The sequence below is a fragment of the Dendrobium catenatum genome, unplaced genomic scaffold (genome assembly GCF_001605985.2).
Source record: "Dendrobium catenatum unplaced genomic scaffold, ASM160598v2 fragScaff_scaffold_621, whole genome shotgun sequence".
Taxonomy (NCBI): domain Eukaryota; kingdom Viridiplantae; phylum Streptophyta; class Magnoliopsida; order Asparagales; family Orchidaceae; genus Dendrobium; species Dendrobium catenatum.
Genome location: NW_021319083.1, coordinates 18,776,246 through 18,798,446, shown reverse-complemented (window position 1 = coordinate 18,798,446; position 22,201 = coordinate 18,776,246). Strand labels below are relative to the sequence as shown.

General features: G+C 34.9%; 1 protein-coding gene across 1 annotated transcript in view; it reads left to right on the top strand.

Moving 5' to 3' along the window:
* Positions 1-16,449: 16,449 nt before the first annotated feature.
* Positions 16,450-22,201, top strand: part of LOC110112327 (enhancer of mRNA-decapping protein 4) — a 30,923-nt gene continuing 25,171 nt past the window's right edge. Inside the window, exon 1 of the mRNA XM_020844518.2 lies at positions 16,450-17,300. Coding sequence (XP_020700177.1) covers positions 16,545-17,300 — 756 coding nt within the window. The 5' untranslated portion in view covers positions 16,450-16,544. The remainder of the gene's footprint in view (positions 17,301-22,201) is intronic.

Here is a 22,201-nt window from a genome sequence, read left to right as displayed (position 1 = left end):
CAATGCAATAAAAAAGATTCTCTAAAAAATTGTCGACCTTACTATAACCTCTCAATGTTAGTTAGCTAAGAGGTGTGTGAAAGTCTTCATCTAGTAAGAGCCAATTCATATAATAAACAACAAATTAGCTCATTTCAAATGATCCAACTATATTGAGGCTTAACATTTTTAATTTAGTTGGATTTAAAATGACTAATTTTAAAAGCATTAAGGTGCCACGCTCTATGTTAATTGCAATTTTTGAGACTTATGGGCATTTAAATTTTCAGTTCATTTTTGAACTGGCTGATTTCACGTAATTCGATCGATGGATCCAACATGGTTAAGTAAATCGTCTATAGTGGAACACATGGTATGCGATGTGGCGCGCACCACAGTTCATCCCAATTATTGCCTAAGATTGGAATTTACGGTGGCAGCCAATCATTGGATTAAAAGATTAATTTTAATGCCCAAAACTTTCAAAATTCGCAAAACATCCATTTTTTCACCATATGTAAGAATTTTTGTGTCATTGAAAATGTTTTGAGACCTAGTATTTTCAAAAAATTAATTTAAATTTGTTTTGATCAGTGAATTGTGAGAAAATCAATGATATTTGAAATTTAGTTTTGATAATTTTCTCACAATCCAGTAGCCAAAATGAACCCAATTTTTTTGTGAAATTTTTTTGACCAACTCATGCATTCCGTGCATTTTTTGTAGGTACATATGCTCTCTAGATTGTTGTGATGCAAATTTATAAAGTGATGGGTCCATTTTGGACCTAAAATTGTAAAAATTCATAACTTCTCAAATTGATAATATATTGATGTGATTTTTCTATGGTGTACTTGCATATGTATCAGGGTTAGTTGAACAAGATTTTAGATCCATTGGAATGCTTATAGCACCTGAGAAAAGTAATTAAGCTAAATGTCTATATGACTTATAAAATTTATAAGAAATTACACAAACACCCAATAGGGGTGAAACTTTGAAATATTGAATTTAGTGACATTATACATCTTATGTTAAAATTTCACTAGAATTGGAGTCCATTAAATTAGAAAAGTAATCAAGTTAAAAATCAGCCTCTTTAATGAGGCATGAAACTTAAAAAAAAAAAAAACATAATAAATCCAAATTAAATAAATAAAATACAAATATATGTCAATTTGCTCATAATTGAACCCTCAAGTTAGGAAAATTAAAAACCCTTTTACTGGACTTCAAAATTGAGATGGATTTAATAACTAAGAAAAAATAATTAATTAAATTAAACAGTTTAAAATTATTTAAAATACCAAATAAACAAATCCTCCTTCATTAAGTAATTAAATATCAAAACTTTAAAAATTCATAATTACTTCCAAAAAAATTCAAATTGAGCAAAATCAAAAGAATTGTACTCCTTTAAGGGTCTAATGTTTATTAAAAATATTAATTTTCTTGCAATCACTAAAAAAAGTCAACTCTTTGGTTAACTCTAGTTCAAAATATTAAAATTTTAAAAAATCATGACTAATTGTAAAAAAATCTAAATTCAGCAAGCTTAGTGTAATTTTACTCATTTTAGGGTATGGTATTTATAAAAAGTATTAAAACTTTAGAATTTAATCTAAATTAAAATTGGACCCCTTTATTTAATGAATTAAAATAATTCATAAATTCAAAAAATTCAGCAAATGATGAAAAACTCCAAAATATATTATTCTAATCAATAAAATCTCATAACCAACCCCAAAATATGTAATAAACACTTTATTGAAGAAGTTTTAAGATTAACTATCATGAGATACGGGGCTACCTATCCTAATTAGGCCATGTTCCTTAGCTTGTTGTGATGATGCCACGAATGGATTTGATAGAGTGCAAAATATTAAACTAAATAATCAATAATTAATTGACTAAAATTAAATTATTAATACAACTACATCAACCTATTTTTTAGGATAGACTACCTAAAACTATAGGGCTACTTGTCCTAAGTAGGCATGGTTCTTTGTTCCCGTTGTGACAACGCCATGAAATAGTTGATGACAAACAAAAAACAATAATATAATAAGCTAAATTATCAACCAATTAATAAAAAAAATATCATCCCTTAATTTTATTAATTAAATAATATTAGTTTTTACTAGATAACACAGGCCTATGAGGCTATTAACATAGCTCCAATGATTATGAAATAAACTTTTATGGCCCTTGTTTAAACAAAGGTAGTGGTCACTCAATGATTAAAATTCATTCTAAAATGAACACTAAAACACTAATATTTAAACTCAATTTAAAATCCCATTTAACCCACAATAGGCAAATTAAAATACTAGAAAACTTCAACTATTACCCAACATATGACACATCCAAGCCACATAGTCTGATGCACACACTTTAGATAGTTTTTTAGGATAATCACTTATAATTTTATGATAGGATGGTGTTCTTTCTTTCTATGCTACTTGTGTGCCGAGGTTTTTGGTGGATTTAACTGCATACTAGTTAAAAAAAAAGTTGCATGCTAGTTGTAATGAATTGATTGATGTGATGCATTGTGATGCGTTAATTTTATATGCTATATATTAATTTATGTGATGAGTGATAGATTTTTCCTAGGTTATAAATGATTTTGATGCTAACAAAATTTTTGTAGGTGATTATGCTCATGCAAGGCTATAAAAATGGGGCTAAATTAAAATTTAATTGATAAAATTTTGTAGGTGCTAAAAATTGCTAAGCCCACATAAAAATAAAAGAGCATGGCCATGCGATTATGATTTGCTCAAATCTGAGTAAATAAAATTATATAATTGCTTTGGATGATTTTAATTAAAGCTGATTATGCTAACATGCATGTATATATATTATGCTAACCTGAGCCACTAAATTCATAATTACTTGCTTGCGCTTACCCGCGCTCGCTCCCCCGCACACTGCACGCACCCTCCTGCGCAGTCCCGTGTGCACTCGCGTCAACTCGATAACCCGCCAGGTCGGGTCCGGGTTCGGATTTTCGACCCGTTTATCTACCCGGGTTAGGTTAGGTTTGACCCGTTTGAACCAAAGTCAGTTCTGGGTTCGACTTGAACCCGAACCGTGACCCGAAATTGACACCCCTAATGCATATTTACTTTCCTGTCAATGCACCTTATAACAGAGTGAATAAGTGAGGGTCGTGTATTTTAATTTACATTCTTTACTTCCCTGCATATATTACTGCTCACAATTGCACTCATAATTACTTTTTTGTTCAATAGAATGTTCATAGGGACTGATGTATTTGTATAAAGAAAAATATATAATTTATTTTCTTATATATTTTTTGTATATATATTGGGTTGTAAAGTGTCTTGAGTTGTAAAGTGTCAAAGGTAGCTACTTGTACATATGCAAGTGAGGATCCAAAAAGTAATATTCCTTCTCAAAGGAGGATGTTCCTTTTTGAAATTCCATAGAAGACTTGGAGCCTAAAAACCGTACAAGCAGTTACATTTGATTTCATTGTTCTTATAGGTTTAGAACCCATGTTTGTTGTCGATAGGGCCTAGCCACCATTACTTTACTGCAGATCCTGGGTTGTACTCTGTAAATTTTATATTAATAAAATGAGCTCTTTTATATATATTGTCTTATGCATCATTAGCATTCGTGTAGATTTTATATTTTTGTAAGCATATTATCCTGCATTTGATTAAGTTCTTTAACAATTCCTTGATTCCTAGGATAGAGTTATCTTAAATCTTGCATTCATTGGCGAATTATTGTGGTAAGGATTGTTAGCCGACAGCCCACTCTAGGTAGGTGTTAAGTCCAGAATGTATACACTTTCTCTTTGCACTTTCTAATTTTTTAATCAAATCTAAATCTTCAAATTCAATGTTAAAGTTTATAATCAAAACTTGATAATAAAAATTTAAATTAGCCCAAATATTTATTTAAATTTGTATAGAAAATTTGAAATTTAATTTGTCTTTATTTAAATTGAGAGTATTCTCTTAGGAGATGTAATTAACTAAATCCCAAAATTTCTTTTCTAAAATAGGGGAAAGATTTGTGAAAGTAGGCTTTTCTTTATCTATGTTTAAAAATTTATTTTCATAATCAAATTAGGATAGGTGGATAGTTGATTTGCTCTTTCGGGCAGAGCAAATATCCTATATACTTAATTATGGAAATAAATCTATGATTTATTTTCCTAATTGGAATGATAGGAGAATGTGTTAATCATCCTTCGGGATGATTTTTACATTCCCTATATTGTATCTGATCAGGAAAATAAATTATAGTTTTCCTTTTTTTCAAATCTATAGACGGACATTAGTCTACCCTTCAGAGTAGTATAATGTCTAACTATGCGGATTTAATTGAAAGAAAACATTTAAAATATAAATAAAGCAAATCATGTGGGAATAAAAAGCCTTTAAGGAAAATTTTCTCACACGAGTATTATCAAAGTTGTCCAAGCTTATTCATTTACCTTATCAAACGAATAAGAACGAGCCCTTATCGACTAAGCCATGAGTAGCTCATAAAACACTCGATTCATTTACAGCCCTATTAAAAGTTAACAACCTCAAAAGATAAAGATAAAAGAAATATATACAAAAATAAAAGGTTTGAGGTCCGTTAAACTCGTGACCTCATTTAAAACTTCCTACAAAAGAACCAACTGAATATATACATAACCTAGATTCCTACATAGTGTGTCATCCATTAGAAGTAGAAAACATAGAAGGAAATAAGAACGAAAAAAAAAAACCAGCCAACAGAACAAGCATAAACTAAGACAAGCCACCATGGTTGAGAAAGCAAAGGTCGGCCTTCTAGGGAGGCATAGGGCAGGGAAATCTGCTGCATCATCATTGCTTAACTAAAAAATTCCCCAACATATAAGCAACAATAAAAAATCCTTGCTAAAGCTCCAACATCCCAACGAAAAGACCACATCAATATGAAATAAAATGTAGAGAAAAATTGGTCCATGAACTTTAAAAGTAGATCAACAATTTTCTAATAGGTGCATTTGACCTTAATGGCAAACTTAATCCTCAAGAGGATAATATTAAAAATGAAAAAAATTTCCACCATACCACCTAGCATTATGCTCATGCCAAATGTAATTAATTGAAGCATTTATGGTTAAGTAGAGGATATTTTTATTAACTTTAGACAATTGGTTGTGCCCCTTGATATAATTAAAGACCTGCATTATGTTAGGCCTAAATATGGAAAAGAAGCTCCTGGAAAAATCCATAACAGCACTTTGAAAAGAATTCATATTCAAAAAACAAATGAGAAATATATTCATTATGTTAATTACAAAAAAAAAAAAAAAAAACTTTTGGGCATGTATGTACATGAAGATAAGTTGATCAGTAGTTTTTAAACCCACAAAGTTAACCAAGTGTAAGAGGAAAAACACAATGAAGATTTTTTGTACCAAACAAATTTAAATCAATAGGAAACATCACTACATGAAATTCAGGTATTACCGGTGATCATATAGCTGTCGGTAATACAGTCGGTTTAACCGTCGGTCATAAGCCAGTACCTGTGGTTTTGACGGTCAGTAAGCCACTGATGATTTATCGGTGATGATCTGGCGGTTTGGACGCCGGTAACACCTGCGATTTTGACGGCTGGTAAGCCGCTGGTAATTAATCGGAGGTCACCGGCGTTATGATCGCCGGCAATTATCGGTCGTCTAGGCTGCCGGTGATTATAACCGCCTTAAATCTTTTTCTATGGGGTTTATTCCGAGAGTATTTGAACCGCCAAAAAACCACCAGTATTTTACTAAACATCATGAAATCTTAGATAAACTGTCGGAAAAAACCATCGATAATGCTTGAATTTCCTGTAGTGCGTCACAAACTTTATAAAAACCACCAATTAAAGTTTTAAAAGAAGCTTGAACATACCCACACCATAAGGGGAAATCATCACCTGGGTATAAGGTAGAGTTTCCATAGATAACATTAGATAGAGAAGCATTAAAATTATGAGGGGATGCCCGAACTCCACCAAAAATGAAAACATATAGCTTATAATGCAAAAGAAAGGGATCTAAAGGTGTTGAAGCAATATTAGAAAGAGAACTACCATAATATGAAGGATCCCACCACAAATTAGCACGACTACCACTTCAATTTTGAAGGAAATATTAGGCTTGATAACACCAACTTTTTGAGACAAATTCTTCCAGCATAATGAATTTTCCTAGTAGAAGGCTTCGATAAGGAAATATAAAAGTTTTTAAACCAACCACTGAGAAAAAAATAGGAGCAAAGGCACCTCAAAATGAGGCAACATAATAAGCATGAGACAAAAGAGAAAATGGACGGGATACAAAGACCACTTTTTTTAAACAATCATGTGTTCTTCCAAGATGAAAGGTGAAGTTTTCTACCAAGAGAGTCACCATGAAAGAGAAACCTAACACATTGTTTATGTAACACCCAGAATCAAATTTGAAAGAATTATTTATTTATCATTTTAAGAATATAACAAAACTTCTATAAATCATCAATATAAATAATAACCAACAAAAATAACTAAAATGATATATATCAAAATATTTTACTATTTATTCATCCAAAATATAATTTACTCTAGCAAAGAGAACACTCTATCACTAATCTATCACAAGATCCTGATTATAAAAGAATAAATAAAAATACATAACAAAATTGAAAAAAAAAACTTGAGAATATCTAATAATCTCACTCTAACTAGTCCTAAATCATCCCCTCATGACTTGAAATCATTAAAAATCTACATAATGAGCTCAAAAGCCCAATGATAATATAAAACTCACTAAAGCTTTCAATGCAACGATTAAAGAATAAATATGATATGCCAAATCTAAAAAAATTAATAGCAACCAATATAATTAATGACCAAATATTATTAATAAAATTCAAAATAATCAATAATAAAAATAGTGAATCTTTACAATGAATCTAAAAATCAATAATTGATATAAAATTCAAATAATTGATGAAACAACAATGTAAAAACTATTCATAAATCACTAAATGAATCTATCCTATATATGCATGTGTCATATATTTATGTATTATCATTGCATATTCCAATACTGCCAATGATATTAATGTATTTGTCAATTTCTTCAATGCTATCAATATATGCATGCATCAATATATTATTTAACAAGGCAATACATCCAATTTTAATGTGATGTTTTCACCATCTTTTATCCCAACTGATTTCTAGTTGGTCATTAGCCATATTTCATATCACTTATCCAATTAATCAATTAAAATATTCAATTAATTGATTATTACTACATATGGTTTCTTTAAATCAATAAAGAATCACCACTCTCTACCCGTCAGTGTAATCAATCATCTGTTACATGCTACAACTGGGATAGCATCACAAATTATCTTTAAGGAAAGCTCGTTGTCCCACCCTCCTACATAGGGTATCATGCTTTAACAACAAATCCATTTTATAGTGTTAACATCTTTTTTTTTTTGCTTTTGAAATGTCACAATAAAAATGTAGTTGGAAATAATCAATTATGTTCAACATAAGAAAATCTATATAATATCTAAAATTATTTAAAAAAATAAAATGAGATTTGAGTTACTTACAATAAGTAGAAGAAATCTCTAAACAAAATTGACGGATGAAAAAACACTGAAATAATATTCTCTTTCCTCCCTCTTTCTTTTTTGGCAAGACATGTCGCATAAATTCATATTTTCATTTAATAATAAGATTATTACATTTTATTAATGAACTTAAACTAGGATTTATGTAAGATGAAACCCCTAATCCAATAGGTTATAACGTTCCAAATGCTAAACTTAATAAATTATAATCTACTAGCAAATGAGAGTAATTTGGATTTGCATCCATCAAGCATGTTGGAAACTTTCTCCATAAGAGGGCAAAAATCTGCTACCTTAATCCCTTTAAGGAAGATGTACATTGAGAATATTAGTAATATATTTATGAGTAGTAGTGTTTTTGGAAATATAAATGGAGCTTTTATCATGATTAACCTTGAGGCCATAAGCAAATTCAAAGCATTTGAACTTTTGAGCCAAAACCTATGCATTGTCATTAGATGCTTTTCCAAAAACAAGCTAGTCGTCAGCATATTGTAAGCGAGAGATAACATATCCAAAAAAGGAAAACTCAAAAATAGATCAAACACATTTTAATGATCTGTAAGGTTAGATAAGACATCTATAATGATACATAATAAATAGGGGGAGATGGGGGCAACCCTATCTTAGGCCAGATGAAGAATTAAAAAATCCATAAAGATCACCATTATAACATTTGACAAAATTCACTTTATCAATACAAAGCCTGAATCCATGACACAACAAGCCCAATGAAATCTTTTTTAATCAAATTGTGAAAAATATAATGCCCATATATAGTGTCAAAAGCTTTAAAAAGGTCAAATTTGGCAAAAAAAGGAATTTCCCAAAGAGTTGAATTTAGAAAGAATTTCAGTCGCTAAAATTGTATTATCAGTTGCAAACCTGCCCTGAATGAACCCAGATTGATTGGGATGGATTTTATAAGGCATAATAGCTTTATGTCTTAGAGCAAGAATTTTAGCAATAAATTTATAAAAGGTGTTGCATAAGAAGATATGTCTATAATCCTTAATATGGTCAACATTAGGCCCTTTGGGGATTAATGCAATAGCAGTGTTTTTGACTTTTTTGGGGGAGAAAGGAAGCATGGAAGAAGTGGAGCGACCAGTGAGGAAGTAAGAGAGTGTGGAGGGGGAATGGTAGAACCAATGGGAAGAGAAGAAAGAACCCTAGATGATCGAGGATAGGAGTTAAACAGGCAATAAAAGTGGTGATTGATCTCACGAGAGGAAAAGAAAGTCCCCTCACTAGCAATGATTGTTTTAATATAATTGTAAATTTGCCTCACCTGAATCCTACCATTAAAAAATTCAAGTCATCTTCACCTTGATGAAGCCACCTAGCTTTGAATCTTTGAATAATCCAAGAGGCTATTAATTCATAAAGGAAAGCAAGTTTGTCATTGACTCAATTTAAATGGCTATTAAGAGGAGGAACCAGGGTTAACAAAGAGCTTAGTGAGACAATATTTTGATCTTTGAGAATAACAAAGATATTATTGGCAAGCAGTTGAGGAGATGCCCATCCCTTAGAGGTAATGGTAAATTTCAGCCTTGTTGCGTCATGGATTATTCGCGACAGTAAAGAAAATATAAAGTTTAGCGTCTTAGCATTGTACGAAGATCCATCACATAAGCAGATAAGAGAGAGAGGGTGTTGCGTTCATAAGAGACACCAGAGTTTTTATGTGGAAAACCCCTGAAAAGGGGGAAAAACCATGGGGCCTGACTCAGTTTGAATGAATCCACTAGTATTTATAGTTGAATACAAATGAGGCCTTCCTTGGGAGAAGGTCTTGGCTTGATGGTACAAATTTACATCATATTAGCACATTACATGGTGGGCGTTACAATATAGACATGCTTGTTTGGTCGGTAGGGCCATAGTTGATAGGAAAGGGGTTGGAAAGATCATTATATAGTGATGGAGGTTGGAAGGATCATAATATGCAGGAGACAGAGGTCAGAAAGGCCGTTGTCTGGCGATGTTGGTTGGAAGGTTTGTAGTACGTGATGGAGGTCGGAAGGACTATAGTCGTCAGGAGACAGGGTCCGAAAGACCATAGTTGACCAGAGATCGTGAACAGAAAGACCGTTGTAGTAGGGTGGTACTCTGGTAGAACTCTGGACATCCGGTGGTGGCCCGATAGAAGTCCGAACCTCAGGTGGTGGTCCAGTAGAAGTCTGAGCCTCAGATGGTGGTCCCATAGAAGTCCGGGCCTCATATGGCGGCATGGTGAAGCACATGGTCTCAAGCGGTGGTCCGACGGAAGTCTGGGTATCAGGTGGAGGTCCGGCAGAAGTCTGGGTCTCAAGTGGTGGTTTAGTGGAGTTGAGGGCCTCAAGTGGTGGTCCGGCAGAATAATGACGTTAGGCGGTGGTCCGACAAAATTTTGGGTCTCAGGTGGTGGTCCGACAGAAGTCCGGGCCTCAAGTGTTTGTCCGACGGAGGTGAGGTCCTCAAGTGGTGGTCTGGTGGAGGTGAGGGCCTCAAGTGGTGATCCGGGAGAACAACGACATCAGGCGGTGGTCCGACGAAGGCGATAGACTCAAGCGGTGGTCCAGCAAGGATGAGGGCCTCAGGTGGTGGTCCGGCGAGGATGAGGGCATCAGGTGGTGGTCCAGCGAGGATGATGGCCTCAGGTGGTTGTCCGACGAGACTCCGACGGTGGTCGAGGAGGAGCTTCTTACTTATCTTCTTCTCTTCTTGATTTTGATCATCTTTCAAGAGAAATGAGGGGTATATTTATAAATTTCTGGTGTGGCATGATCTGTAAATATGTGATAGATCAAGGGTAAAGGGGAGTGGTCGGATGGACGGCCGATGTTGAATCCCTTGATCATGGATAGTTTGATGGATATTTGAATATCTTAGTAATGTCGGAATTCGACGATCTTAGGCTCGTTGTATTCGTCTCGTCAAGCCACTCGATTCGACTATAAGCACGTCATGTTTGGAAACCGTTTGATAATCCAAATTGTGGTTCGAACCTTCCAACAGATCTTTGGGTCCTTGGTTTGGACTCATCTGGATTCGAATTGAGTCGAATTTGGTGTCATTGGGTTCGTATTTCTGAGACGTTCAAATTGTCTATAAGTTTGCTGAAATTAGAGTTCGGATGGTCCCAATTTTAATTTTGGAAGTTTACAACTTAATTTTGCATTAAGATTCGTGCCGATCAAGATAAATTTTTTATGACGTATCAAACCTATTTAATATTTTTTATCAGATTTAATATATTATATAAAAACAAAACTTAATTTCTCTTTCGAACTACCTCAGTTGTATGAAAAACACATAAAAAAATTATTATCACAGTCAAACAAAATGCTGAATGTGCTAATATATGGGAAATTTACATACATACCACTTTATAACATCCTATTTACATATCTAACACCTAAAACTTTAATATTACATGCATACCATCCTATATTATTCTAATATCAAATATACCACTTATATTTCTTTCATACCACTCATATATTTCATTTCTACCACTCATATTTGATATGAAAATGAACTATGGGTGGTATTTATGTAATATTAAAGTTTTAGGTGTTAAATATGTAAATAGAATAGTATTAAGTGGTATGTATGTAAATCTCCCAAAAAAAAAAGTAATCAATTGATTTTTTAGTCATTCTAATCATTTTGATTAAATAGAAATCTATAAGAAAGACATAATATCATCAATATACAAACACAAATTCTCAAGTTAAAAATAATTCATAGGAAACATCTAACAATATAGTTAAATGCATTTTATTATTTTATTGATCTCAACATAGAAAATATTTTGTAACAAACCTGGTTTTCAATATTATCCAATACTTCTCTTTGTTCTTCAACTAGGAGTGCAATGTCTGCAAGTATTTGGAATGCAGAGATATTTCACAATCTGTATTAATATAAGAGCAATGTCTGTAAATAATGTGAACACATAAATATTTCACAATATATACTAATATATAAATGTTGTTTGTGATTTTGCCCTTGAGCAATCCTCACCATTTCTTTTCAATCAAAGATGAAAGAGGCTAAAATTGGGTTGGACGAAGAGACTAAAAATTTGAGCTTGACAACTTTTTTTTAGTAAGTACATGCTATGTTTGTCTATAAGATTAATGTTGCATAGAAGAGTCTATATTGCACTAATCTTAATGCACTAGCTTTTAAGACTATCTTGATACAAATCATTTCTTCTTTTTTTTCTAATTTTTTAGTAAAGGATCTAAAAGCATAAACAAAATCAAGCTAAAGCTTTCGTTAAACTCTTTATTGTCTTAAAATTTTTTTGACATTGTGGCTACCATGCTAGCATGAAAACTTTAATATTTGCAGGTGTAGGTAATACTATATTTTAATATTACATATGAATTGTTTGTACTTTTTTAATATTATTTTAAAACTTCTAAGCTTTCATTAGTATCTCAATGCCCTTAATCTTTTTTAGTAATTTGCTTTAACAGGTAATGTTTGGTTGATGCGTTAACTAGCTATGATCTTAAAGAGATGAAAGAAAAAAGAAAAAAAAAATGAGTAAGGGATAAATGAAAGGGAGGATAAGGTGTAGGAGGATATGTGGGGAGAAGAAGAGAAGAATCTAAGAGACAAGGGGAAGAAAAAGATGGAAGAAGAGTAAGATGTGAAAAAGAACTCACCTGTAGAGAGAAAGGAGGGAGTCGGTCCGTGCACTGAGCTCGGCGGATGCCGTCGGCCAGGACAAGGGGTTCGGGTTCGAACGGGAGCAAGGCTTAGCCCTCTTGGCTGGAGTTCGCGAACAGTAAGGGGAAATCAGGGTGGCTTCGGGCGAGAGCTGGGTTTCCGCCTCTCCTGGAACTCGCGACCACACCGAGAGAAAGGGAAAGTCTGGGTGCGCGAGAGAGAGGAGAAAGAGGGGTCGGGATTCGCCTCTGGCTCGAGAATGAGAGCTCGGGATCGGTCCGCCTGGGAGCTTCTACCGAGAGTGAGAGGGGGAGAGACCGGTCCAGGGAAGTGCAAAATTGAGAGATTTCGAGAGAGAGCGAGGGAGCCGGTCCCAATGCCCTAATCGAAGGCCTACTCCCGACCTTCTAACGTCTCTCTGAAGCTCTCTTTTCTGCTCCGAAAGCTCAATATGGCATTATGCCACCCAGATGCCCCTTCGAGACTCCGACAAATACACTAAAGTAGTGATCACGCGACTGAAGCCTGAAACCATGACATAATTCGAGTTTCGGGGAAATCCTAGCCTTCGAAACTGTTGCCCGTCAGAGTAAATGGATTCAAATCGCCTTGATTTAAAAGTGGGCTAGGCTCAATCGATTTGATCAAATCAAATCAAAGACGATTCGGGTCAAATTGAGCTCGTCGCAGTCAAAATAAATTATTCAAGCTTAATCGAACAGAGTCGAGTCAAATTTGACTCAATTCGAATCGACTCGAGTTCGAACCGGGCTCAACAAGGTCTAATCGAATCAATCGAAAGTGCTAGAGAATATTCGAGCGAAAATTGAGGTCAACAGAATATTCGAACCAAAATTGAGGTCAACATCTATAACATCAGTCAATTCAAAAGAAAAATCATTGTATCTAAAATCACAGTAAAATCATTAAAGAAATCCTCATATCAGTAATATCAATCAAATCAGTCCATAAATCAACGTGTCAATAATATCAGTCGTATAAAATATCAAATCAATATTATTATTCGTGATAGTTGAAATCAAACCAATGCAGTAGAATCGTATCAAAACATACACTTACAATTCCAGTTATTCAATATCACGTGCTCTGTGAATCACATGCAATCCAGTAATCTATATCACGTGTTCAGTGAATCACATGTCACTCGCTTAGAATATCACATGCATAATATCAGTAAAGTGAATCAATAGTAGCAACATATGTATCAATATCAATAACAATCCAGTGACATGAACGATAATGTTATAACAGTGAAATCGTGCAATAACAATAAATTCATATAGTAATGATAAATCCGTATAGTAACAACAAATCCTCAATAAATGCGCCAGTATCAGTAAATCCATTAAATCAATATCGCATTAATAACATCAATCAATCATATCAATAAAATCAATTAGATTATTAAATAAAGAAATCAATTTCGATCAATAATATCAATCGGTATGAAATCACATCAAACAATCAAATCAATACATCATTAAGAATAATTGAAATCAATCAATGCAGTAAAATCGTATTATATATCACATGCTAAATATATCACATTCAATATAGTTAATCTATATCACTTGTTCAGTGAATCACATGTTATCAATCTTACCAGTGTATCACTTGTATCAGTCAGTATTCGATGTATCACGTGATATAAGATCAGTACAATAAATCAGTAGTATCGGTGAATCAGTAGTAGAATTGGTAAACAGTATGCAACATCAATGAAATCGTGGAGTGACAATAAACTCATAAATTCGTCAATAAATCATTCAATATCAATAAATCCATCGATATCAGTAAATTCATACAGAAATCAATAAATCCGTTCAATATCGATAAATCAATTCAATATCGATAAATCCATAAAGTAATCATAAGAACAATACTTTATACATGCATTCTAATATAGTAGTCTTACTTAACAAGTACAATCACTGGTTATTAAGATGTTTTTCAATCTTGTATCAGTATCAATATCTTGTATCCGTTGGCTCAGTAAAAGAGTCGTCATTCTTTGTCCGTCGGCATATTAATCATATCCTTATAACTCTCATCAGTAATGACGTGATCAACAGAGGATAACACCAAACCCTTTTTAAAGGAAAGCTCGTCGGCCCACCATCTTGTACAAGTCAATTAGTCTCCAACCAACGGTTCTACCAGTCTTTATTTGTCTTTCACACAAACAGTAATATCACAGTAATATAGTAGTAATTTCAATCATATAGTCACATTCATCATTATATCATCAATGCCTTATAATTGTAAAACATAATTTATCTCAATTTAGAAAACCCCTTTAAATATCGTACAATAGACAGAAGTCGTTATAAAATGCACAGTTTCAGAAAATTATTAAATTACTAGAAATCGTGTAAAACAATGTTTCAAAACTTTTAGTGTACTATAACACTAATTTTTCAACATTCAGATAATTTTCTATTTAATAAAAACTCCACATAATTCAGAATACTCGGTGAAAAATCACAAATAAATACTCAAAATACTCATAATCACGTTCTCTATAACATATAAAAAGTTACACGGTAAAAGTTTTGTCAATACAAAGTTATGCACATTTTTTGATAACGGAAACACAAAACTAAACAGAAAAATATTAAAACACGAAATCTTCAAAATCAGAAATAGGATTTAGACTCCTTACTGCGGGACGAGCAAATGTTCCAACTGCGTTGATGGACGAAAATCGCTCAGCGGCTTCCAAAACTAAGATTTTCCTTATCTTTCTCTCTTTTCAAAAATATCTCAAACGATCCTTTAATAGAGGAAAAAGATATTTACGTTCGTTCAGACGATGTTTCTCGTTCGTCTCGGGACGATCTCCTCTGTACAAAGATCGTACGAACAATAATGGATTTTCGTCCTTGGACGATGCTCTCTGGGAAAAAAAATTTGTTCAGTTCGTCCCGGACGAACTCATGTTCGTACAGACGAAACTGCAATTTACTCACTTCGTACAAGCAGTTTGTATGGACTAAACATACATATTTTAAAAATTTTCTTCAGTTCGTACAGACAGTTCGTACGTACTAACAACAATTTTTTTTCCAACAATAACATGAAAATTTAAGGGTTTCACATCCGGTCCTCAAGTGGTGGTCCGACGGAGGTGAGGGCCTCATGTGGTGGTCCGGTGGAGGTGAGGACCTCAAGTGGTGATCCGGCAGAACAACGACGTCAGGCGGTGGTCCGACAAAGGTGATGGACTCAGGCGGTGGTCCAGCAAGGATGAGGGTCTCAGGTGGTGGTCCGACGAGGATGAGGGCCTCAGGTGGTGGTCCGGCGAGGATAAGGGTCTCAGGTGGTTGTCCGACTGACTCCGACGATGGTCTAGGAGGAGCTTCTTACTTCTCTTATTCCTTTTCTTATATTCTCTCTTCTTGATTTTGATCCCCTTTCAAGAGAATTGAGAGGTCTATTTATATATTTATGATGTGGCATGGCCTGTAAATATGTGAGAGATCAAGGGTAAAGGGGGAGTGGTCGGATGGACGGCCGATGTTGAATTCCTTGATCATGGATCGTTTGATGGACATTTGAATGTCTTAGTGATGTCGGAATTCGATGATCTTGGGCTCGTTGGATTCGTCTCTTCGAGCCACTCGATTCGACTATAAGCACGTAATGTTTGAAAACCGTTTGTTAATCCAAATTATGGTTCAAATCTTCCAACATATCTTTGGGTCCTTGATTTGGACTCATTTGGGTTCGAATTGAGTCAAATTTGGTGTCGTTGGGTTCGTATTTTTGAGACGTTCAAATTGACTATAAGTTTGATGAAATCGGAGTTCGGATGGTCCCAATTTTAATTTTGAAAGTTTACAACTTGATTTTGGATTGAGATTCATGCCAAATCAAGATAATTTTTTTATGACGTATCAAACCTGTTTAATATTTTTTTATCAGAGTTAATATATTATAAAAACAAAACTTAATTTCTCTTTCGAACTACCTCAGTTGTATGAAAAAGACATAAAAAAAGTATTATCACAGCAAACAAAATGCTGAATGTGCTAATAAATAGATATGTTATTTTATAAGTTGACAATGAATTATTCGGTGGACTATTTATCTGAAGCAATAAAACACTTCAATTGTTATCTCATTTTAATAAATTTACCATTACAATTTCTTCGCACGGTTATCCTTTCCCACTTTTTCTGCCGGCCCCTTCACTTCCTCAGTCGAAGCTGACTTCCATCTGCAGATCTATCCATGGCTTCCTCAGGTGGTAGCCCCGCCCCTAGCCCTAGCTCCAATCCCACTCCAACTCCCCCCTTCGACGTTCAGAAGCTCTTCAAACCTCTAACTCCCTCCTCTAACCCCAGCCCTAATCCTGTCCCCAGGGGTGCAAGTCCCTTCCTCCCACCTCCCTCTTCTTACCCCGCTCCGCTATTACCTTCTACATCGCCAGCGGCGCCTCTCAGCGCCTTCTCCTACCCTCCGTCAACCCCGCCGTTCCAGCATCGACCATTTCTTCACTATCCGCAGGCTCCGTCCCCTATTCCTATCCCCAACCCCAATCCTAACCCTAACGCAGGCGCACGCCTAATGGCACTTCTCGGCACGGCCCAACCTGCCAATCTCGAGTCAGCCATCTCGATGCCATCGCCAACGTCGCCTTCAGAGTTTTCAGCGGCGCCAGGTAACCCTCCGATTCTCCATCCGCCGCCTCCAGCTATGCTGCAGCCGGATCCGGCGAGACTTCCGAGCAGCAAATTACCGCGGGGGCGGCGCCTGGCTGCCGGAGATCGTGCCGTGTACGATGTGGACTCAAGGTTGCCAGGGGAGTCTCAGCCTCCTCAGCTCGAGGTGACTCCTATTACTAAGTATATATCGGATCCTGGCCTTGTTCTGGGGCGGCAGATTGCGCTCAACCGGGTGTACATTTGTTATGGACTCAAGCTTGGAGCTATTCGCGTGCTTAATATCAACACGGCACTTCGATCCTTGCTTCGTGGGCATACCCAGGTTAATTTTCGAAGAAAATTTCTTATTTGTTTGGAAGCTGCTTATTTTTCTGTTTGGTATTGAAGCATGATGGGTGCTTTATTTAGTGGGATTCTGTGTTTAAGCGTGACGCATGAAAGTGGCTTTTTTCATGCAAAAGCATGCATACTTTTTATAAATTGGTTTGGTTTTATGTTATTCAGCTGGAATATTCTCTCTTTTATCAAGTGGGGAGCAGCTCAAGAGTAAATTAAATAATTGAAGCTACTTCCGCTGTGATGGTTTTAGCATAATGTAAATGTTTATTTTCTGCACACACTTTTATGTGGTTGTTGATTTCAGGATTGTTAGTCGCAGAATCCGTATATTTGGGAGGAATTTGAACATTTACAAATTTATGTTAAAGAGGTTTTTATTGCCTGGGCTTTCATTATTATGATAAGAAGTTAACAGTATGCACCCTTAGAGTATTGTTAATTTAAATATATTTTATATAATTTGTTGGACTCTTGAGCTTTATTTCTATTGTAAATGGGCACATGAGAACTCATTTCAGTACTACGAAGATGTGTTAAGAATTTTTTTTTCGTACAATTGGTTATTAAATTTTTTTTTTCTGGTCCTATTTCCATTTTCAAGTTCTTAGGAAATGTTTGTCCAGGTTTCATTGAAACATTAGAACAAAGGATGCTATATGAGTTTATATTAAGTTCGGGGATCATTAAGATGGTTTTATTTTTTTGCTTTCTACATGGTTGTGTGTTCTCATTCTTGCATTCCTATGTCCATGTAACAATTACAGCTAGATGGGGTACAAAATGATAGCTTTGATATATATGGTGGGTGAAATTGCATATTGATTGAAGTGTAACCTATAATGTTGTACAATGTTGCTCTGAGTAAGACTTGACCTGCACTACGGTTGCACCAAAGACAGGTGAAAGCTGATTACTGTTTTCAATAAAGTAAAATGATCTATTTTTGAGTAGAATATGACACTTAGCAAAATTAATTGAGGTGGTCTCATAGACTCATACAGTTGACCACAAATAGTTGTGATAAGGCTAATGATAAAGATGATGATAATGATTGATGAGATTTTGATGGCTGGGTTTTTAGGTAAATCTTAAATGGAAGGGAAAGTTCTAATTTTATTTCTTGGTTAGCATCTAATATGATATCGAATGATAGACCAAAAAATGGATGGAGGTAGGGGTGTCAATTTTTGACACGACCTGAACCCGACCCGAAAAAATTTGGGTTCGGGTCAACCCGAACCCGAAACGGGTCGGGTTCAGGTTGAACAAATCAACCGGTTTAAAAATTGGGTAAGGTTCGGGTTGACCTCGGGTTGACCCAGCAACCCGAAATTGACACGAAAACTCATATTTGACACGAAAACTTGAGATTGACCCATTTTTTACCCGATTTTGACCCAAAAATTAGCAATTTTAGGCCAACTTCGGGTCATTCGTGTCGGTTCGGGTTGACTCGGACCCGAATCGGGTCGGGTTCGGGTCCGGAAACCTGACCCATTTTTAAAAACGGGTCGGGTTCGGGTTGACCCGAACAGTGCCGGGTCAGTTCCGGGTTCAACCTGAACCCGACCCGCTGATCCGAATTGACACCCCTAGATGGAGGCAATGCCCATTAGTCAGCTTTTAACAATATTTGGGATGCCGAGTGCCATTAAAAGCACATCATAATTCAAATTGGTTAAAATAGTTGGATAGGTTGAATGGTAAAGGTGTTTCAATGAAGGAAAAAATGGAAGGCAAGCAAGAAATGAAAGAAAACAATGACTTAGAGATAAACATTAAAACTGGTTTTAATACTTTAGGCTTTCAGCCAGTGCTTGTCGACAATAGTTAATTAGCAATTGGGGCAGGAGAGGCATTGCAAGATTTGAGGTTGTGAACGAGAAAGCTTTCTTAGTTGTAGCGTGGCATCTCTAATAGGTCTGTTTTGTGAACACAAATTTGTCTAACAATTCTTGCTTAATTAGTCAAATAACATATTTGATGTTCTTTCTTTTCACCTATCCTAGTTAATTGGCTAGGTCCATAGGCAAGGTGTCTGTGGTAAATCGAGTGGCATTAATCTACTCTGATTCATATTGCTAATGTTTGTACTTTACTTTGAATCCTTCTTCATTCTGTTTTGAATTGGGAATTATGTTGATATTGTCATGCTCCTTTTGATGCGGACATCCGACAGTGGATGATATTCAAAGGAAGAGTCGAAGATCGACGACTAAGATCATTCAATTTTATTTTAGTTTATTAATTGTATTTTGATTTAATTTTGTATTTTTCTTTTTTTACCCTTTTTTTAAGAGTCTTGTCTTATGTAAGCCCAAGGGGCAAATTTGTCTTTTAGTTTCTTTTGAGGCCTATATATAGAGGCTCATTCTCTTGTATTAGGTATGATGGAATTATAATAAAAATTGTGTTATGCACTTGTGTTTTTTTTGGGAGGACATTAGTGAGATTTCTATGGGAAGGAATCGGAGTTTTCACCAGCTGTAGGATGGGTCCGGGATCGTGGCTTGAAGTTCCTTGGAGAAGGGCAACGTATCACCCGTCAGTCTTCGGAAGAGTGCAAGGCTCGCGGTTTTATCTTTTATCTTTTGTTTCTTTGTTTTTGTTCCTTCTTGTTGTTCCTAGTCGCCATCTTCATCCTCTCCCTACTTCCACCAAACCGGCCTTAGCTCCACCACCACTCACGGCCAAGCCACAAGCCGCCGGCCCTCCCCTTGGTTTCCTCCCATCTCCACTTGCCGTCAAGTCTTTTCTAAATTAGTTTTCATATTTTAGGTAATTATCTCAATGATCAAATTCAAATCCATTTGAATTTGAATAGTTACCTAATTTATAAATCCTATTTTAGAAAACTTACTAATTCATAGCCTATTTAAATTTTGCCTATTTAAATTTTGAATTAAATTGGGATAAAATTTTTCATTCCAAATTTAATTTATTAATGTAGGAAAGCTTTGAATGCCTCATTAAACTCCCTTCTTTATTCCCTTCCTTTTCTTTGAAAATTAATTTGGGAAATATTTCCATTCAATTCCCCCAATCCAAATTTGAAATTTGAATTGTTTCCTTAAATAGGATTCTTTTTTAGGAAACTCCTCCAATCTAATTCAAATTAAAAAATAAATTAGATTGAAATCATTATGGGAATTAATTAATTGAAATTTCAAATCTCCCCCACCCCCATACCAGTTCTACATCATCCTCTCTTCTAAATCTTGTGGAGCAGCAGTTCATGTAATTTTCCCTGTTGTAATGAATTAAGTGTGCTCTATTTCTATGGAAAGTGTCTAAAAAGATGTTTCATGTCTTCTTCTATTAACTATGTAATTCTCTGCAATATTCGTTACCCTTACAATAGGTTTAATTCTGGGTGTATATGGCATTGTGGCACAGGGAAGGGAAACAAGAGAATTTGTGTGTGTGTGTGTCTCTCTCTACACACACACACGTGTGTGTGTGATGGTGCATCTTCTGGAATTCAAATTGCCCAAGAAGAAATAAGTAATGACAGAGATGAAAGTCATGAAACTCAAACCAAATGTTACCGAATTACTTCATAGTACATAGCGATGTATTAAAGTTAACAGGCCGTCAATTGATGAGGGAAATAGGAGTTAACTTAAAAGAAGGCCCTTGTCTGTATTTAGTGCTTATATTTTTTGTGGTTTAAGTTGTTTTTCTTTCTTATTCGAAAACAGCCTTGTTTGCTCAAATTTATGTTGCAGGTTATTCAAATTATCTTATTGACAATTTTTGTGGAGATACCCATTTAACAAAAAATAAGTTTCAGTCCATTGGTAATCAAGTCTTTATTTTGGTTTTCAAACTAATTCACAATTAAGTTCTGCCAAAATATTGCTGTCATGAATTTACAATTATCTTTTCAATACTGAGCACATATTATAACCCTATTAAATACCCTCGATATGAAGAGTTGAAAAACAGAGAGAAGAATTGCTATCTTTTTACTTTATATGTGCTAAAAATCAGTTAACAAGGCTTGCTTAAAGTTGTTGCTAAAATCTTCTGCAAAATTTAAGTTTACTTGATTGTTCTGTTCCAAATTTCAAACAACTATGCATTATATAGAATGGTGTGAGTTCTAATGGTTCTGAAACAAGTCTCAAGCAGATTTGAAAGCTCTGAATTATATAGATTAATGTTGGAAAAACAAGGAAAATGTGTTTCACCACATGATAATCAGAGTACGTTAGATAATGGTATTGAATTATATAGATTAATTTTGTAAACTATAGTATTGTCTTGTTAGAAAGAACACAAAAGTAGACTGACTAATTTAGTGGGATAAAGGCTTGATGATGATGATGTTGTTGTTGTATAGTATTGTTGATGCGAGCGCACTAGATAGAAAATGTCAAACAAGGAGATCGATGGGCAAAACTATAACCAAACTCGATTCAAATAGTAGCAATCATCTTTTAGAACAAAAACCGACAGATAAAAACTAGAAGAGATCAAAAGAAACAAAAGAAATACAAAAAGTCGCTATCCTCAGAACAACCGTCAGAACGGTTTCCTCACATGCATCGAAATGTAGGTTAAGTAAAATATGTGCTTAGGGCTAGCAAACCGATGATCCACCACAGCAAGAAGGTCCAAACGTCCAACCAAACTCCTCCAGCAAATGCTCCCAAATCAGCCAACAAACACCTCCAAAGTTCAAGAAGAAGGATACAAATGGAGTGGAACTTGCGTAGAGAAGAAAGAGGTAAGAAGCCCAGACGAAATAGAGGATAAGAAGAAGTGGACAAAGCTCTCAAGCTTTTCCAAGAAGAAAACCCTCAGGTTTTTAAAGAGACAATGCTCAACAATTTTCAACAACCCTTCCCCTCAAAATACATCTTCAATATATAGGCAAGA